General features: G+C 34.9%; 1 protein-coding gene across 1 annotated transcript in view; it reads left to right on the top strand.

Moving 5' to 3' along the window:
- The window catches only part of TRDN (triadin), a 395,011-nt gene that overhangs the window by 128,008 nt on the left and 245,298 nt on the right, over positions 1-21,705 (top strand). Inside the window, exon 10 of the mRNA XM_043592239.1 lies at positions 21,170-21,247. Within this exon, the coding sequence (XP_043448174.1) occupies positions 21,170-21,247 (78 nt within the window). The remainder of the gene's footprint in view (positions 1-21,169; positions 21,248-21,705) is intronic.

Below are 21,705 nucleotides of genomic sequence, written 5' to 3'. Positions count from 1 at the left end.
AAAAAATAAAATAACCATCATGATCTTACTACGCGTTTTCACATTAGCTCTTCATCAACTTTCATCTGGGCCAAATAGGTTGCATGTACTCCTGGGTGAAGTCAACTGAGTTAAGCAAGAGACAAATTTCAATAAGGAAAAAAAAAATCACATGGCTTACAGACCTCTTTATATTTATTGTAGATAAGGAAATCAATTTAAATGTCCAGTACAAGAACTAGGCCTTGTATGCTTTTGCTTCATCGTTTTAACACTTTTTTTTCAGCTTTTCATCTCTGTATGAAAAAAATCATAATCAAAAAACCATTATGATTAAAGTTCAATACAAGTTAATGTTTATCCCTTAGAACTTATCCCACCATTAAAATCCAACTACTACCTGACTTACTTGAACCAAGAATTTATGTTAAGGTAATTTATTCCCCTTTCTGTGTCATTTACTCTCTTAAAATTGAAGGTAGCTACCTATCAAAATCTTCTCTGAGTATAATAAGGTATTCTTTGGCAGTCTGTATTCCAATTCTATGGGTTTTTAGGTCCACAGCTAGAAATAGAGCCTCAAGGAATAAGAGTACTCTCATTTTATTAAGATCCTTTTCTTGAACTTCAGTTGTGCATTTTTGGTTTGATCCTGCTGAGAAGAGGTCAAATGTAATTGCATTATAGTCACTGTTATTTAATGGTTTAATCTAATGTATTTCAGAGCTCAATTGGCTATAATGTAGAAGACTAGGTAAGATTCAGCCTTACTTTACTTTCCTCCAAAAAATACTGCTCCATGAAAACATACTCACTTTAATTCCAAACATCTCATTATTTTCACAAAATAAAAGTTCTGGGAGTTTTGATGTTAACGCAATAAACATCTGTTGAATCCCCTCTGCAAGCTGCTAGTCCAGAAAAGAGATAAGACATGGCATATATAACTTTATAACTAAGGATAAATGGATAAGTATGCAATAGAGGTTTAGAAAATGTAAATGCTAATCTCAGTATACTAGGAACAATAGTTATCTTTACTTACCATTTGGACCTCTTAGTGTTTTTTTAATATTTTAAATCATTTAAAAAATGGTTTACAGAAGTAAGAGTAAAGGGCTGAAAATTGTGATAAGAACTTAAACATAGCAAAACCAAAAGTTTATTTCATCAATTTTCTGATTTTGAAGATGTATATACTCCAGATTGGAAACATCTTCAGAAAGGAACTAACTGCCCATCAATATCATGAATAAACCTGCAATATATACATCTAATTGATACTAATTCTAGATTTCAAACACATCTTTAATAGGTTCTAGCATAGTATCACTTCTGGTTCATTTAGAATTTGCGTTATCAAAATGCAACAGTCAACTTTTTCAAATCTTTGAGGCACGTAATTTCGTTAAAAGACAATATCATCTCCATTCCATAACTACAAGACATTTTTATTTTTAGATTCTTAAACATTATTAGAATGATGAATCCAATGAGTTTTTTTTTTTATTTACACATAATTGATTTCATTCTGATACTGGCCTTAAACTTTCTTTAATATTTGTGTACTTAAAAACTATAAATTTTGGCACACAGACTTTATAAAAAATGAAAAAGTATTATAATATACCCTTAAAACAAAATGAGATAGGTTAGGTTCTTGCCACAAAATATTGCATGGTAAAGTCCTTCTGGTTGAAGGACTAACTGCATGAGAATATCCTATTTCATTTTTGTCCTTGGAAATGAATTGTTCCCTCATGGATTCTTGAGTTTGAGAAAATTCATTGTCATCTGAAAATCCATGGTCTGAGATTTCATTTGAACAATTAATTTCAATTTCACCCTAATCATTTAAGTTTAGCATACTTAGCTCTCTTTTTTACATTTGTTCTGATTCATCTAATAACCTAAACATCTTCCTTTGTCCGTTTTCTTCTTTTTGCAGTTATGGACGAAACATAGAACTTCTAAATTCTAAACTGTGCTCAATGAAACTAGAAGTAGATCATAAGAATGTTTCCAGACTTCTTTTATGCGTTCTTGAATGACGATGCGACATTTTAGTCAAAAAATAAGAAAACTGAATGATGGTGAGAATGGAGATTTATTTTGCAATTGCATCATCCTTCCAGGCAACTCCATCATTATTCTATTTTCTTATCATTTTACTCATTTTTAGCATTGTTGGGAATAATTGATGAGTCATAATGAAGTAATTCCTGAATTCATGAAATAGAAATGTTCAAGAGAGAGGAAAAATAAGATCATAGAGATTCCATCATGTGTCCTGGATTTTTTAAAATTGCCCAACGGTGCCATGTAGCAAATTACAAGTTATAATGAGTTTTATTCTGTTTATAAAATAAGTATTTTTTTTTCCTTTGTTCCTTGGACAACCTGTAAGGAAAAGTAAGACAAGATAAATCAGTCTCTACAAGTAGTTACAATTGCTCAAAACAAAACAAAGCAAAACAAAACAAAATAAAACCTCAAAAACTCAGATTGACTTCAATAGACTCTGCTAGCACACTGAGAATCAATGGACAGAACATAAATTGAAGGTCACACAAGCCAGGATTTAAATACTTTGCTTAATAACTTTTTCTGAGTCTCAGTTTTTAAATCAAATATATTTCTTAAGGTTGTTAGATGGTGAAATAAGATAGTGTATGCACATGTCCTCTCCCCACACTTTTTCACTTTCTCTTTTACCATGTAAATTTTCTGCAAAAATGATAATGCTTCTAGTGTGAAGATCAGAGAAGATCTTATGGAAGAAGTAAAAGTTGAAAGGGGTCTTGAGACATTGGTGGACTGTGTCTATATGAGTTTAAGGATAAAGACGTAAGACTGAATGGCTAACATTTAAGGCACATAGTCACACTATCTTGAAATGTTCTTTTATAACTACCTGCTGTTGAGTATTTATTCTCTGCTAGATTCTTAAAATAATCTTATTTAATCCATATAAAACCTTGGGAGGAATGTATTATCATCCTTGTTTTATAGAACAGAGAATGGAGGTAGAGAATTTAAATGTTTTGTCTGGGTCAAACACAGTGCAGACAGGGGATTCAAACACAAGCCTGACTAATTCTAAAGCCCAAAGCTCTCTGCTTGTTTAGGCATAGATGGGGAAATGCAAGTGGTTCACAGTGGTTGACATTCATGAAGCCTAGAAAGAAAAACAAAATTGGAAACATTTGTGTAAGAAGGTTTTGAGAGGATGGCCTTCTTGCACAGTTAGGATATGTCCAAGGAGGTTCACAGAGGTAGAACCATGGGTTTTATCATCACAAATACCAAAAGAGAGGAAAGTAAAAGATTATTCAGAGGTTGTTGGCTTGAAAAAACAATAATAATAGTGCTCTAAATAGGGAGTAAAGGAAAAGACTGGTCAAAACTCATGAGAGTGAGAAGAGCTAGCGATGTAGGAGATTTCAAATCCATTACCTATTCTTAAGGCCGCAGATGATGGTGTTCAGTTACAAAAGGGGAATATATGAAGATTCCAATCGAAACATCATTTAAGCACCTGCTAAATACCAAGGTTCATAGCAACTATTTTCACACACTTTACTCATTTAATTTTCACAGCAAACTCTGAAGTAAGCAGTTAGATAATCAAGTGTGGAGTTTTGGTGAGAACCCAATGGTGGAAATGAGGTTACCAAGAGAGTGAGTGAAATAAGTGAGCATACAAATATTGAATACATGAATACTGCATGCACTGTATCTCAGAATGAACACAGTAGGGGATATAAGAATACTAAAAGATGATCCCTAACTTTAACAAGTAGAATTATTTGAAACAGAAAATGGAACAAATAATTGATAGTAAAAGGTTAAAATTGGGAGTGAGATTGCATAATACTGACACCACATGTTACATGTTTCAGAGAGACATCTGTGATTCTTGATGTCAGGGAAGACAAAAGACACCTAGAATTTGAAAGATGGGGAGTATTTGACTAAGTGCTAAGGAATACACAGGCCTTGGTTCGTGCATGAATGAAAGAGAAAATGAACATGGACATGACATGGCAGAGCATGTGAAATTGATGTATTTGTATGACAATGAGGATATTAGACTGACAAAAAGATAAATTAAGATTAGAAAACATTGGGAAATAAGGAGTGATAAGTTTGTGGTGACATTATACTTGGTCAATCAGCAAAGCTGTATGTAACTTGGCATGGAAGAGAGTCTGAAAAATTTGAAGTAGAACAATGACATGAAATCAGCATTACAGAGAGTGTGATCAAGCAGCATCTGCTAAAGGGATTAGAAATAGGATAAAGTTTATGAAATATTGCTAAAACTGATAAATCTAAAACATGGTTTTGAAGGAAGAAAGGACAAATTTACTAAGTCATCGTTCATATAGGTGGTGATGGGAACTGTGTACAAGTGACTTAAGAAATTAATGTTGTAACTCAAAATGTTATAAACTATTTCGACGATTTAAGTTCACACATGAGGTGGAAACTTAAATGAGGTTTAGATGTAAATGAGAAGAGTGAGTATATGTGACTATTTACTAAAAACATAGTGCAGTGAGAAAAGTGCTAGAACTGACATGTTCACAACCTAAAATGGAGTAATAATTTGCTTTCCTTCTTTGGCTGCTTTCTGTTGTTTTCCATGGTTTTATTTGGATTCTTTGGAGGTAGCCACCAATGCATGGACATTTCAGGCAGTGAAATCAGGTGGGTAGGCAAGTAGACTCCAGAGCCGGACTGCATGGCTTTAATTGTAGGCCTTGCCACATGCTTGAAATATGACTTAGTCACATTAATCAATCTCTTTAGGCCTTCATTTCCTCCTCTGTCAAATGAGGCTGATAAGACTGTCACAGAATACATTAGCAGATGGTCAAAGCACACTTAAGGGTCCATGGCTCTCTGAGTGTCAGCTTTTCTTTAGTAACTGGGCACATATCTATGAGTTGTTACAAGCAGAACCACATCAACAAATACACAACACTAATTTTATCCATTGTAGCCATCTGATGTCTTCTAGCCTTGGATCTACTACCTATGTAATGTGGCCAATAATACATAATTGACAGTATTATATAGGGTTTGGTAGGGAAAATCTTACATTATATGCTTATAATGAGTTTGGTTTAAGCATATCTTAGATGAGTTTTTGGAACTATGCTAGATTCTACAGATACAGCACTGAATAAATAGGCATGGTGCTTATTTCTCCTATAAAGGAGAATAATGGGCATTATTTTTTAGGGTTAACATTTAGACCAATCCAAGAACACCCATTAACATTTAAGAAGCACTATTTACACATATAGTGTTGGTGGGGGTGATGATTGTGCCCAATAACAAAATTGTGATTTTCTACCCACCACTCCTGATTCCTTTCTGATTTAATTATTGTTTATCATTAGCAATCTCTCCCTAACAAGTCTTTCTTTTCTGCCTTGTATACACCTTTAAGAAACATTTGCTTTTAAATCCCTACTGTCTCATACTTTGCCAGATCCACGATATGTTTATTGAATTGAATTCATGGTGCATAATATTTTTCTCAATGAAAAAAATTATTGATGATCATCCCAGGACAGCCCTCTTTATTCATTCCTGGAAGCAATCTTGTTATTTAAAAAGATGACAGGTTTCTAAGCATTGCAAATAGGCCCTATGTAAAGATTCTTAAAGGAGTTATTGGTAGTATCTCTAGAGACAGAGGCTCAGAATTAACAAAGACTGGTTTGCTGCATGCATCTGTAAACTGCAGGCAGCATAAAGAATCAGAAAAAAGTGGTAGAAAGAAAGAGGAGAAATCCTACACTTAATTACAGGCATGCATGGTTCCTGGACATAGCATACCCTGTGAGAGTTGCCTCTGATTATCTGAAGTCCGTGGAAGCTGTTCAAGATAAATGTATTAGATATCCATATTTGTCACAATCAATCCACAGAACATTCTAGTCACTATAAATAGCTGGTATGTACATAGAAATAGATCTGAGAACCTTTGCGTGGCTGTGATTCCTCTAAGGCTGCTGTACTCTCTCTAGCAGGTAAAGGGACCATAGATTTTGGGAGAGGGCTAGTAAATAGAAAGACCGCTGTCCTTGTAATACCAAGTTGTATGACGTCACTTCTCTGTGTCCAATTAAAGGAAACAAAATGAAGGCCTGTTTTATTTTCCTTACATTCTCATTCATCACATTTGTCTCCTAACCCTTTTGAAAGAAGTGGTGGATTTTAGAGGAGTATCTTTGCTGTGAGGGAACTTTGAATAAAGCATCGTTTTGGTCTAGCCTTGTCACTCTTAATGGCATGGACTTGCTGTCAGACAAAAATAAATTCCTCCTCAGGTAACCTACTGAGACTATTCAAAGCATGTTCTAAAATAGTCTGAAAAAGGAACAAATAATACAGAGTAATTTGAATTGCTGCATGAAAAGCAAGGAAAATTAAGGCTTAATCAAAGAATTATCAAACTAATTAGGTGTTATTTATTAATGTGTCATGTCTTATAATAATCTTATCTGTCAATTCATATGAAAGAGTGCAGATTAAAAAAGCATTCTAGTAATTATGTGAATATATTCATTCCCCTTGTCCTGCTCTAAGGTTCATTTGGGTGGCCCCATAGATAAAGAATGGAGAATCTGTGGCTTTCAAATAAATATATATATAGTTCTTATCACTTTTCTAAAGCAGGCCTTAATTTAAATATGAGAATAACAAATATGCCCCATACTTATTTTGGTACAACTAATTGTGAACTAAGCAGTTTGATATAACTGCTTTTGGAGAGACCTAGATGATGAACAAATAGTCCTCACCCCTAGCTTTTTTTCCTGTACAGGATGTTTGTGCAAGATGGAGACAATAATGAATTTTGCAATATTAACATTACTGCTACCAAATTCAACATTTTGATGTCTAATAGTTGCTCAGCATTTTTTGATCTGGTATATATTTTGGTTTTCTAAAAATATTTTCTAAAATACTCTGTTAAGAATACTAATGGTCACAACATAAGTTTCAAAGCAGAAGGAGAAAACAATCTAGTCAGATTATTACAAGTAGAACAATGAACAGTATAAAGCAGCTGGGGAAGAAAAATGGGAGAAGGTAGTAATTAAGTACTAAATCATGTTTGCAGATTATACTCACTATTAATGTCTAAAGAGGAGAGGCCCACAGAGGTTAGGATAGGCTTTATAAAGCTATAGTATGTTTCCAATGCTTACTTTCAACATTATTGTGATTGTTCTTATTAATTGCTTGCAATGAACTTGTTACTTATTTTTTTTAGGTAGTCAAGTTTTTCACTCGAAGGGGGATTAAATAGTCATATAATTATATGTACTTTTCATTAACAACACCAAGTGAGAAATCAACACAGGGTAAAAACTGAACAAAGCAATATCTCACCATATGGATGTCATCTACATCACTGTGCATCCCATTATACTTTAGTGTCTCTCCTTTGTCATTCACACTTAATTATTTACATTACATCTCTTAAATCCCCACCATTCTATTTTATTCCATATTTCTGCTTCGTGGTTGACATGAAGCTTTCCTGAAAGAAAAACTGCCACCTACAAATTACTTTCTATTGTATCCATCCACAGTGTTTAGGTAATAAGCGTGTGTTAGTGGATAAGACTTGTTTGTAATAATTAGAATCTCTTATAGAAAGGGCAAATAGATATAGAGAAAGAACCAATACTGTCATATTGAAACATCCTGTAAAAAACAACCTGATGAATTAATATTCTCTTATAAAATAGTTGCATAAGATGTAAACCGTTTCCGCTTTCTATTATTCATGATGGGATTATATTAATGATGATTTTTCTCCCAGAGGAATATTATTTTTTTGTATAATTATAAGTAGCCTCCTGGCAGACACTGGATAAGCAGTGAGTATTGTTTCAAATGACAAAATGGTATCAATTATACACAATTTAAAACAGGAAGAGAAGTTGGATGATTTCCAAATGTGTCATTCAAGTGAGAATGTATTTGTGAATTTAATTGTGTTGGTAAGCCTATTAAACAGTAATTATTAACATGTTACCATTTATCCTTTATCTATCAAGTGCAAGTATTAAAATATTTAAGTTTATGTTATATGCCTGTAGTTGAAAAGGTGTGGAGTTTTATCATCTTTATTAAAGCACCCAGTAGAGAATTCTCAGCTAAAACAAAACATCAAATCCTTTGTCTCCTCCTGAGATAAATCCTAAAGCCTGAAGTTCCCTTTTTCATTGGCTCTATGATTCTTCCTTCAGCTTTCCATATCTCTTTGAATTGCTTGTGAACATGGGATATATGCATGTGTCAGAGACAATTAACAAACAAACCAAAAAAAAAAAAAAAAAAAAAGGAAAGAAATTTTCCCACAGGTGGAGACAAAGGATAGGATAGTTGCAACATCCCTTTGCCAAGTACTGTGTGGTGTGGAAATCACTAAATAGGGTGGTTGAAAAGTGCCAAATTGATTTTATTTTATATGAATGAGATCCCTGTATAAAAGAGAAGCAACACCGTTTTTTCAAATCCCATGCAATAGCTTAAAAAAGTCTGTCTCTGCTTTTGAGGATAAGGAGAAAAAGTCCCAAAGCACCTTGGTTTATATGGCTTACCTAGGGTGAAGGAAAACTCAGTCATACACACATTATTCAGCAGCTACCTCCCTTTTAAAGATGTTTGAGGGCGATCAGAGATGATGATCATGATGGCTTTGATGAAGACAATGGAAAGATATACCACTTACTAAATCCTAATGGTATGCCAGGCCAGGTGCTATGCTAAACTCTGGACGTGGATCATCTCACTGAGTTCTTACCAAAACCTAGGAGCTGGGTTATAATTTTCCCACCTCATAGCTTAGGGAATTGAACGAAGAGGAATTTTCGGAATTTGCTCAGATGGCTGGATATTATCTCCAGCATTGTAGGGAGAATTATAAGTATATTTTAAAAGGGGGGTCACTGCCTCCTAGGTTTTCTTTTCTTTTTTCCTTCGCTTTATTTTCTAAGTGGTATAATTTAAGAAAAACTCACCATCCCTGTATATAATGCAAATTTGACATGCACTCCTAAATCTTGTCATTACAACTGCCGAAGAAAGAAGGCAGTCTGTTGGTAACTTTCAGTTGTGTTTGTTGGTTGGTCAGTGAAAGTAATCTGGTATAGAAACCCCAGGCAAAGGGGACTGTGACTTCATACTCAAGAGCACAAATGTTTTTCACTGAAATTACTGAAGGAGTGTTGGATATGGTTTGCTTTTGAATTTCCTGGGATTCTATTAAGTTGGCCAAAAGCCTGATAAAATATCACACAGTTCCATGATTAGATTTTTAAGTGTATTTTATTTTTAATGGTTAAAGTGACAGCAAATTGAGATAGAAGAGAACCTAGGGTAAATTTATCTCGAAGGTTGTTGGTGGGTCCTGAAGTTACTGAGAATGAAAACAACAGATTCTAGCAGTTTAGGAATTGATTTAGCAATCAACTCTGCCAGCTGCTCTCTGTCAATAACCTCTTTGGTAGAATCCTAAAGTCAAACAGCTAGAAAAGACATGAGACAGAAGGAGACATTATTTATTCGTCATGTTTAGATAGTTTACAAAAATGTCAAGCTTCCTAGCTCTTAAGAAGTGAATTTGTTATGCTACTTGTAAGTTATTTTAATATGTTCTGTAAATGTAATGATTTTGTCTTGGGGGCCATATTTTCTCTTATTTCCTCATCTTTCTGATTACATACTTTCCCAATGATCAACAATTTGGTGTGACTTGATTTGCCATCTTTGAGGAAGTCTTTAAAGTGTCTCTGAAAAGTAATACTAAATATAAAGCCTGAATTATTACATTTTGACTTGAGAGTTATGACACATTAAATGTACTCATATTTAGGTGTATGCCATGTTATAATTACCTGGTTGATAAACAACAACCTTATCAGGACTGGTTCTTTTGTATTAACAGCAATGATCAATTAAATGAAGTGAATTATAGACTATTATTAGTCAGTATGTTAATGTGTGAGGGAGGAAGGGCTTGCCTAGGGATATAAAAGAAACCTGAGATTTTAACTCAAAATTTTATTGAGGTTTAGTGATTTTCCTCAAAAACTATACATTTATTTTTATTTTATTTGTTTTTGTTTGTTTGTTTGTTTTTCTTTTTTTGAGATAGAAAGACAGAGAGAGAAAGAGGAGGGGTAGGGGGAAAAGAGGGAGAGACAGAGAGAATCACAAACAGGCTCCATGGCCCAGAATGGAGCCCAATACAGGGTTTGATCTCAGGACCCTGAGATCATGACCTAAGCAATATCAAGACTCAGATGCTTAACTGACTGAGTCACCTAGGTACCCCCAAAACTATGCATTTTTAATTCTACTCAATTATGTGTTTAAAATTTACAAATAAGTATATTTTAAATATTTGCCGTGCAGAAAAAGTTGATTTCTTTTTATAAATTGACTAAAGTTAGATCTCTTTATTTTTTTTCAGTTTTATTGAGATAATTGACACAATATTATATTAGTTTTAGGTGTACAACATGATGATTTTCTATGTGTGCATATTGTGAAATGGTCACCATAGTAAGTTATAATTTTTATAATGCACATAGTTATAATTTTAATGATGAAAACATTTAATATCTCATCTCTCATCAATTTATAAACAATACTATAGTCACCATGCTGTACATTATAGCCCCAGGATTTATTTATCTTATAGTTAATTGGAAGTTTGTACCTTTAGGCTATCTTCACTCATTTCACCCACCCTTCATCCCACTCCACCTCTGGCAACCACCAATCTGTGCTCTGTGGGAATATGAGTTCTATTATTTTAGATTCCACATGTGAGATCTTATGGTATTCACCTTTCTCTGTCTGGCTTCTTGCACTTAGCATAGTATCTTCAAGATTGATTCATATTGCCACAAATGACAGAATTTCCTTCTTTTTATGGCTGAATAATATTCCATTTTCTCTTGATAAATAGATACAGTTAGATAGACTCCAATTCCAGCATATACATATATCACATTTTTAAAAATCCATTCATCTGCTGATGGACAGCTGGGTTGTTTTCATAAGTAGGCCATTATAAATAATGCTGCAGAAAGTTGATTTCTAGTAAGATGAGCTATTTTTATCCTATAGCTTCTCCAACCACTCAACACCTTAGGAAGTAGTCATCCCCATTTGGTAAAGAATGTCAGATATTTTTGACATTGGAAAATGGCATCTAAGAGACCTAATTTTAATTCATTATAACTTTGAATACTAACAACCGATGGTCAAAAACATGCATTATTTGTATTTTAAATTGTCTTCAAGTGGAACAAGAGGTAAAATGTCCATTAATAACATCACTTTAATACAGAGAACTTCATTTAAGATCTGCTTTTTAATTATTATAAGATTATATCATTGAGTATAGAATTCTAAAACACAATATAACAACGTAATAATTGCAATTAATTAAAATTGTTCAGCACTATTCCAAATGTTGTTATATATTTTGTTCATTCCTTTTCTCTTTATGCTATTTATAAAATAAATGCAAAATACAAAGACAGCATGCTACTGTGCAAAGAAAACAGCACCTGCCATCTTTATACACGGGTCCTGCTTATAAGCACTTAGGTGAATTTAGCAAGTTGTTTAATTTCTTTGGGTTTCAGTGTTTGGCACTAAAACACTATTCAAGTTACATTTAGTTGCAGAATTATTTAGGCTGAAAAATACCTGAGTGGATAATTTACATAGTCTTCTTTCCACTTGAGGGGACCTATAGATATTCAGAATATATTACAAGTGTTATATCTTGATTGAATTATTTAATGATGCTACCTTTCTTCATTTTGGACTTTAGCTCACTTTTTCCCACTAGCCATGGGTAAACACATTAGTTTTTCACTTTCATAGCAAGATTGTTGTTCCATTCATAAATAGGTAAAGATACTCAAAGGAAGAAAGTGAATGCTTTGGTCTGGAACCATTAATGATTAAAAATGAATAAATGAATGAATGAATGAATGAGTGAATGAATAAACAAGTAAATAAAATTTCACTTTTTTGTTGGAAGTATTTTATACTCTATAAAGAACTTAAAAAATACCTATAATTTGGTCTGTTCTAGAAACTGTGACAGAGTAGCATCTAGCATTCACTGATTCACTCATTCAGTTAGTCACTCATTTTCTCCTTTAATGATTCATTTCCTTTCACAAGTATATAGTGCTGTTGCAGATTCTGTCCTCAAGTTGCTCATAGTCTACTGAAGATTTAAAAAGGTGGGGGGGGTGTAAAGTCCAAACTTGTATATAAACATCAGTGCATTGATGCTCAGAAGATAAAGTGCATCCTGGGTGCTCTGGGAGCATGCGAGGAGAGTGTGTGGAAGAGAATCAAGGGAGGAGATAAAATGGCCACGTTTTGAGGAATAACTGGAATAAGCCATGTTCTAGGCCATGTCATCACTGAGAATTTGCAATCCCAGAAATATTTGATTAGGGCATGTGGTGGCTCAGTTGGTTGAGTGTCTGACTTGGGCTCAGGTCATGATCTCACGGCTTGTGAGTTTGAGCCCCACATCAGGCTCTGTGCTGACAGCTCAGAGCCTGGAGCCTGCTTCAGATTCTGTGTCTCCCTCTCTCTCTCTCTCTGCCCTTCCCTACTTGTCCTCTGTCTCTGTCTCTCTCTCTCAAAAAAATAAATAAACATTAAAAAATTAAAAAATATATATTTGATTAGATACCAAGTGGGAGATTTGTATTGTATGTGCATGAGTGCATTCTAAGTTTTTATTTTTATTTCTTTTAATTGTGACTGCAGTTCATCTAATTTGCCTCCTTTATCTCTTTTCCTCCTGGCTTTGGCTTTTGCATTAAAAAAAACCATATGATTCATTTTACCTATCTGTCTCTTTCTTCCATCTTTACTGTCTGTCCCTTGGTTTACCTTGTGTGCAAATATGATTTGCTGTGGGTTTGAAAGACATATGGTTCAGAGAGCTAGAAGAAACTAAGAAAAGTAAAGAAACAGGAATTGTGAAAAACTTAAAAGTCTCCTAGTGAAAGTCTATCTAGAATTGTGGAAATGAGGTCAGGTAACAAAAAGATTGATCTTTAAGTAGGGAGTCTTTTTGATGGGCCACTTGGGGTCAATTCAGCATCTAATTAAGGTGAAACAAAACATGAACACCAAAGAAAACTGTAAAACTCTTCATAGAATGAACTAAATACTTACAGATCTTTCAAGGGTTAGAAATCATTGATAATAATAGATAACTGGCATTTATCTCAATCTTCCAAATAGACGTTAAATAAATAGAAAAATAAAATAGAGTGGAAAAGGTCTTAATCTTACATTGGACTTGCTCTCAATGTATGATTTTGTTAGGCCATTTATCCTTCCAGGGACTTTTTTTTCCATTTGAAAACTCAGGGTGTTGGAATAGCTGATTTCAAAGGTCTCTCCTATACCCCAAAACTCTAGGATCATGATTCTGTGCCTCTATTTTCATTAGGTCCCAAACACCAGGTATTTTGTCATAATTGAGGTATAAGGATAAATAGAACAATGATATAATCTCAAATCAATCTTGTTTCCTTTCTTTTCGTTGACTGTTCCATGGAAAATTATTTCTACTTCGTAAATTGGAGATGAAGAGGAAAAAACACTAATATTACCTTTATCATTTTTAATCAAAAGAATGTATGAAATATGCATTTGGCTGCTATTCCATGCTTTCCATCAAAGTGAATATGCAAATACATAACACATGGAAATATTAGGGAAGCTTTTTATCAGGATGCAAAGAAACCTTTCCAGTAGAAACATTTTGGCCTGGAGGAGTTTCTTTGATCTAAGAAGTTAAAGAATTTGGTGTTTTAAAACACTTATAATAGGGTTGTGTAACCAATTTATACTAAATAATCCATTTGCTTAAAACTTTTCTAAAATCATAGCAAAAAACTTGTAAATTAATTACCAATATAATATGTTATTGGAATAATCTAATATAAAGTAACTATGGCTTCTACTTCAGTGTCCTCTATATAAGACCTCTGGCAAAATTAAAAAGTACATAATCCAAGTGACAACAATGACTAAGCAGTTAGTTCATAAACAGCACCTGGCTGGGTAAATGGAAAATTCCTTGCCCTTATCTGAGTGTTCTCAGTTGTTCCCAGAAGCTCAAGTCAAATGACTTCTTTCCCTCACTTCTTACATTAAATTCATTTAATAGTCCTATTGGGTTTATGTCAAAATGTACTCTGAATCCATCCACTTACCTCCAATTCCTATGTTTTTCATTTATCATATATTTAAAAATGCCACCCATTATTCTGAATAGCATTTCTTATTACTTTTTCTTGATACATTTTTAATAAGATACTTATTTCCATTTTACTTGTTTAGTGACTGTTTTTTGTCTCTGCCCACTGGAATCTCAGCTCCGTGAAATAGGTGATTTTCTCTGTATTGTTCACTGCTATAACTCCATATCCTACGGAAGTGCCTGGTACTCAGTCAGCATTCAATAAATACTTGTTGCATGAATGATTGAATCTCTACCTCAAACCACCTAGTCCAAGCCATGTCACTTTCTTACTTTCTATCATTTCAATAGTCTCCACCTGATCTCTTGTTGTCCCTCATATCCTTTTCTCTACAAACATTGTTTTGGTTCACACACCAGCCAGTGATCTTTAAAGAACCTACATGCTGTACTAAAACCCTACAAAATCTTACCATTGTCCTTAGGACAAATCCATACTCACCGGAATAGGCTAGAATGGTCTGCTATGAGCTTGTCTCTGTTTTCCATCACCGATGACCGTTAAACAAGCCAGGCTGGTCACTGGCTTAGGCTTTTTGTACTGCTATTCTCTGTCAAGAATCCTTTTATCAGACATCTTCCTAAGGTTTGCTCCTTTGTATTCAAGTCAGAGCTCAGATGTGTTCTCCTTGGAGAAAGGGCCACTTCCTATGCTATGCATTCGTGCAGTTGTATAACAAAGGCCTCCAAGTCTGATTCCCCTACCCCAAGACAGCATGCCCTGGACTGGAGCTGCAACTGGCCAGGAGAGAGCTGCCTCTTAATTTTGCACCAAGCAGGTTTTCCTGACCAAAACTTACCACCGTGGACTGCATATACTCAGAAGACACATTTTTCAAATTTGCACAAAGCTTCATAGGCTAGTGGAATCGTGCTTAATGGTGGCCCTCCTCTTCCCTTTCTGTCCATTTTAGCATAGTCTCTTCCCTCTAAATGTTATCTGCCTCATCACTCTATTTGAATGTCCCTACATTTCTGAGATCTGAAATTATATGTCTTGCCTGTCTTAAATTATTAAATTATTGCCTGTCTCCCTCCATCTCTAACATAAACTCCGTAACAACAGTGTATTTCTCTATCTTCACTGTGGTCCCTCAGTGATTTCATTTGCCCATGAACACTCACAACACCAGCTGGAGCAGAGATTATGGTTTCCATTTTATCTTGAAACCACTGAGACCTAAGTTAAGTGATAATTGTCTGTTTACTGAGTGCCCCATCCACTCGACTGAGTACAAGGGATGCAAAGTAGCTGTGTAGAATTTAGCAATTCATGAGTGGGAGGTATAAAGATGCCTGTATTGGAGTAAACACCTCCTTGATTCACCCATTTCATATGAACTCCAGAACTTCTTCAAGTAGTTCTTTTATTGGTGAGGTCCTCATTTCTTGGGCAAATTCACAAATCTGGGATTATTATATGAGTGGTCTAAAATTTTTGATCTTTATTTTAACATATGGGGTGGGAAAGGGAGGGATGGTTGACACCCCAAATCCTTCTGGTCCCCTGTCCAAACTACATGGCAAGAGAAAGACACTCAGTAAGGAAACTTGAAGACCAAGATGTCCCCATTTTAAAATAAAAGACACTAGCAAAATCACGTCTCAGCCTAAAATATAAAACCATATTTTTGTTTAATGTTACTATTTGTTCAATTCCAAATTTTAAAAATGTTATTCTGCACATATAAAAATAGTGCAGCATACACAATTAATGTTATCGCTTTCACAAACTTGACCACCATTTTCTTACTAAATTCAGATCTCCCCACTTCACCATTAGTCATAGATTCACAAATTATTTTTATGAAATTGAAAGAACAAATTGGGATAGGAATTTGTAATTATTTTATACATTGTATTTTTTAAATGTAAATGAACTTGAACTCAACGGTCATTTACTGGAATGACACCTTCTCCATCCCAGAATCTATTACCATTTGCTGTTGGCAGTACAGAGGCCTTTCAAAGATCTTCTGGATGTACTTAGTACCTTCAGGAGAATGCAGTAGAGGCCTGGAGAATTAACTATCTGTCAGGCATTAGAGGAAAACATCTCCTCAACATTTGTTTCAAGATTTAGGGGATAGCCTTTAGTTGTATAGAAATGTTGTAGAAATAGGGAATCTCCTTTGATAAAGAAACCAGACAAATTAAATGTTAGTATAGTGAGCTGTTTTGTACTTCATGTGATCTGAATTCAGCTCATAGCCTCCTACTTGACTTGAGATTCTGAGTAATTCCATTCATCATTCCTAGCAGTGTAAAGAAAACATTGGTAACTTAGATCATTAGAAGGAGTACACACTGTCTACTATCCCCAGTGGATTTTGACTAAACCAGAAACAATCAAATTGACTTGTGAGAGAAAAAACTCAGAACAATAAAATATTGGCAGCTTACAAACATGCCATTCAGGTATTATGGAAATAAGCCAGCCCAAATCACTCAAGGAACAAAAATAAAGCCAATTCACTATGTTTGAATGTCAAAGGGATTTTCAGGTAATAGCTTGCAAAATGAAGGGCACCTTTTGAGTTCCAACATAAATTTCAACAACCTAAATTGTTCCTTCAGAGAGTAACAATCCTCTGGAATTCTGAAGGAATATATTCCTAATGAAATTGTAAAAACTTCTTTCTTGTAAATGAGTTCTGTTATTTATGTCATGTTCAATTTTATCTGTTGTTATGTCTTTGTTTACTTATTTCCAAGTCTGTTTCAAGTTCTCTTGTGTAATTAGATGGGACATAAATTGTAAATTCATTATTGAAAAAATTGGTATTTTGAGTATTTACTATGTGTTAGATGCTTTAACAGTTAATCCTCATAACATTCCTAAAAACTAGCCTCATTTTATAAAGGCCCTAAACTGAGGCTTGGATACTTCATGAGATTTTCAAGTTTACCCAGTTTGTAAATGATGAAGCTGAAACTCTCACATATATAAACGCTCACCATTTGCCTCTAAGCATATAGTCTTTACACTAAGCAACACTGTTTTTACTATAAAATTCTACTATTAATTTGACATTATATTAGCAGCATTTATTATATGATATTAAATTTATTCATATTTTTTAAAGTTTATGTATTTATTTTGAGAGAGGGAGCAGGAGTGGGGGAGGGGAGGGAAGAGAGAGAGAGAGACCGAGAGAGAGAGACTGAGAGAATCTCAAGCAGGCTTCACACTGTCAGCACAGAGTCCAATGCAGGGAACCATCTCACCAGCTGTGAGATCATGACCTGAGCTGAAATCAAGAGTAGATAGCTTAACTGAGTGAGCCACTCAGGCACTCCTGTATTTGTTCATATTTAAAATTTGGGGGCTCTTGGGTGGCTCAGTCAGTTAAGCATCTGACTCTTCACTTTGGCTCAGGTCATGATCTCATGGCTGGTGAGATGGAGGCCCCCCCACCCAGTTGGGCTCCACTGATAAGGTGGATCCTGCTTGGGATTCTCCATTTCCTCTCTCTCTGGTCCTCCTCCACCCTTTCTCCTGCCCCCCCGACCCTGACACACACACTCTCACTTTCTCTCTCTCAAAATAAATAAACATTAAAAAAAAACTAATAAAATAAAATGGTCTCAGATTTCAACAGTATTCTCTGACATTATTTGAACACGAAAGAAGACTTTTCTTTATGTCAGTACTAAAGTCATGCGTCATGCTCTACTATGACGTATCTGATTTGTTTTAGTGCTCCCTAGCACAACAAAAACTTGTTCTGAGCTGATAATTCCCCTGCCAGGGTGATTTATAACTGTCACTCTGAAGGTAGGAAGACATCTGGCTTTTTCTTTCTCTGTTTTTTTGTTTTGTTGTTGTTGTTGTTGTTTGTGTGGTCCTACTTCCCCACTGTGTCCACTGCCTCACGATGTAGCAGTTAGACATTTTAGGGAGCGTGATATAGTTGATTACAGTTGTAGAGAATTTCTGACATAAACTGGATATTGCACTTTCTGCTGCAGAAGGCACCAGTTTGTTTGTTTTAGGAGTCCTACGTATGTTGGCATCCAGTAACTGTTTTTTCACCAGATTCTCTCTGTGTAGAATCTCTTCTCTTAATTTCTTTACCTGGCACACTAATTTTAGGTCTTTCAATGCAGTTTACAGTTAATCTACTCCAGGGATCTTTCTACAACACCCCCTCTGTATATATTATTTACCATCATCACACTGTATTATAGTAATCTATTATAGTGATCTAAGTCTGTTTTAGTCAGTATATTGGGAACTTCTTTAAGGCAGGGCTGGGGTTTAATGTTTTTGGTATTACTATTATTATTTTTTAATGTTTATTTATTTTTGAGAGAGAGAGAGAGAGAGAGAGAGAGAGCGCACAAGCAGAGGAGGGGCAGAGAGAGAGGGTGAAACACAAAATCTGAAGCAGGCTCCAGACTCTGAGTTGTCAGCCCAGAACCTGACATGGGGCTCAAACTCACAAGCCATGAGACCATTACAGGAGCCAAAGTTGGATGCCTAACCATCTGAGTCACCCAGGCGCCCCTAATGTTTTTGGTATTATTGATGCATAATAAGTGCTCACTAAAATGTTTTTGAAATAAAATAATGACTTTATAGTTCTTCCAGGAAAATCTAAAAAGATTTTAGAGTATAAATTATGAATAATTCCTTTGGAAAGAATTTCATATATTTTTGAAATAAATTTCTAAAAAGCTTATCAAGACTATAAAGGATTGAGATTTTACATCACCACTGTTCATGAAAGTATGACCTGGAAAGAAGTGACTTAGATTGAATAGGCACCATTCTATGAAGATATTTCTGAAAGCCTTAGTATTTAGAAACAATTGATTTATATTCATGGCCACTTGTACTTTAAGTTTTAATCATTTAATTGACTCCTTCCTAAATCTAGATTCTTCCTAGATTTAAAAGCTACAAAATATCAGCCTACTTTAGAAATATTTTCTTGGGGCGCCTGGGTGGCGCAGTCGGTTAAGCGTCCGACTTCAGCCAGGTCACGATCTCGCGGTCCGTGAGTTCGAGCCCCGCGTCGGGCTCTGGGCTGATGGCTCAGAGCCTGGAGCCTGTTTCCGATTCTGTGTCTCCCTCTCTCTCTGCCCCTCGCCCGTTCATGCTCTGTCTCTCTCTGTCCCAAAAATAAATAAACGTTGAAAAAAAAATTTTTTTAAAAAGAAAAAGAAATATTTTCTTCAAGAACAGCTCTCTAGAAAGATTTGAGAATGGATATTTACAAGTATACATCCTTTCGACTTATGAAGTAAGTAGAGACTGAGTCTCCCACCTGCAGTCATGGACTCCCTTATAGAAGACGACCCTTTTCTGGCCTTAGGCAGTGGGAAAGGGGCTTTGAGCACCTCAAATCTGGAGCCTACATGGAAATTCAGCTCACTTCTTAGGAGCTGAATGGCCTGAAAACCTGTTCACTTTAGTTTTCAAACCATAAAGTGAGAATACACCTACTCCTAAGGATCTTGTGAAAATTAAATGACTTACTGTATCAAAACTGATTGGGATTGTTCTAGGCATAGAGTAAGTAGTATGTAAATGTTAGGTAGGGAAAAATAATGGAGATCAAACTTTTTTTAGAGTGCCCAGCCTCATCTTCTCTTTGTACACTGAAAGAGGAACTTTCATGTTGCCATCTGTTTCTATCAGATCTTTGCTCTCATTAGGAAAAAAAATTAATGATAATATGGATCGATACTTTTCTAGGTATATGACTGGAGTGTCATGAAACAATGTGCTTTTATGCATGCTAGAATATGCTCAAGAATCAACCTAGATGGTCTAACCACTATAAGGGAATCCTATAATGAATGGAGACTAACCGCTATTTGGCAAGAGAGTCCAGGATTCCTCCCTTCTCACCACCACAGAAGGTGGTGTGTGTGCCTCTCCAGTTGCTCTGCTTGCTAATCCACAATTCACCAGACCAAACTAATTTTGACAAATTATAAAAAAAAAAAAGGAAAACTTCCAGTAAGCAGGCAGGTCTGCTGACATTTGATAATATCTAGTTGTCAGTGAGATTTCACAAGGTGCCTATGCCCACACCAATTCCTGGATTTAAAAGAAACACACAGCAGAAATTTGTGGAATGAAAATTAATGATAAAACATTTTGCAGACATTTCATACGGGATCATATGTTAGTTAATGTTTACAGTTCGTGGCCTGGATGGTTTTGGTTAATTAAAGAAATCACTTGGGATAAGGAAGCACTCAGAAACGATTGTGGGTTTTTATACAGTTCATAATAAGCCCAGAGACTTGAGGGAGCCTTTCAAGGCTCTATAAAACTGAATATATTTTCCCTTTGGCCCATTATTTACTTAACTGCAGGTCATTTACTTCAGCAGGAGAAAATGTACCTGTTCAATATCAAAAGGCCCATGAATTTTAACCTTCTTTTATTGCCCTATTATATCATTTGAGAATTTTAAGTTAAATGAAAAAAAAATGGTGATTTTTCTCTATATTAGGACTCCTCTCAGCTTCTGTGATTTTAGTTTCCATAATTTAAAGTGCATATTGAAAATAAATTGCTTTATTTGATTGCATGTAGATTTTCCATTAATGAAGTCCAGTAGATATATTTAACATTGTATATACATCTATGAAAAGTAATATATTCAGAAATAGCTCTGAAGATAACGGAAACTGTGTATGTATCCACTTAAAGATCTCACCTAATAACAATTTTCTTATTGCATAATAATATGAATTTATACTTCAGATTATGAATTATGCATGTTGGGGAAGGATCTAGCTATTTTAGTTGAGGATATTAAATTTGTTAATACTTTTTTTTCAATACCTACTCCTGCATTGTGTGCACAGGACAAAGCCCAGCCGTACCACCTCCATTACCAACAGAACGAGCTTCCAGACCCACTCCGGCATCACCTACCCCTGAAGGCAAGTATTTTATGTTTCCAAAGCTCTCCTCTATTATAGATAAAGTAGAGTGCAGAGAAACAAAAAACAATAGTAACAGCAGAAACAAAAAATCCATATTTTCTTAAATAGTGTTGGTACATCTAAGCTACAGTTTCTTTTCCCTGAAAGTACAACTTGCTGTCTTTTGGAAAACCAAAATTTTTCCTCTTAAGATTTTATACTGGTGATCATCAGCTTCCGGAAGAATGACCAGCTTCATGCTCTGGAAATCAAGCTAGAAAGTACAGAGACAAATAGTCAAGGATATGTCATGAAACTCATGCAGTTTTTCCACAACTTGACCAATTTAGTGTCTTTATGACTCTAGGACAGAGTTTCTGGGTTTAAATCTGAGTTTCACCTCTTACTAGTTTTGTACATTTTTATTTACTTAAACTCACTCTTCATGAGTTTTATCACCCATGAGATGAGTTGAA

Source organism: Prionailurus bengalensis, chromosome B2 (genome assembly GCF_016509475.1).
Source record: "Prionailurus bengalensis isolate Pbe53 chromosome B2, Fcat_Pben_1.1_paternal_pri, whole genome shotgun sequence".
NCBI classification, from domain to species: domain Eukaryota; kingdom Metazoa; phylum Chordata; class Mammalia; order Carnivora; family Felidae; genus Prionailurus; species Prionailurus bengalensis.
This window is presented reverse-complemented; position numbering and strand designations above follow the sequence as displayed.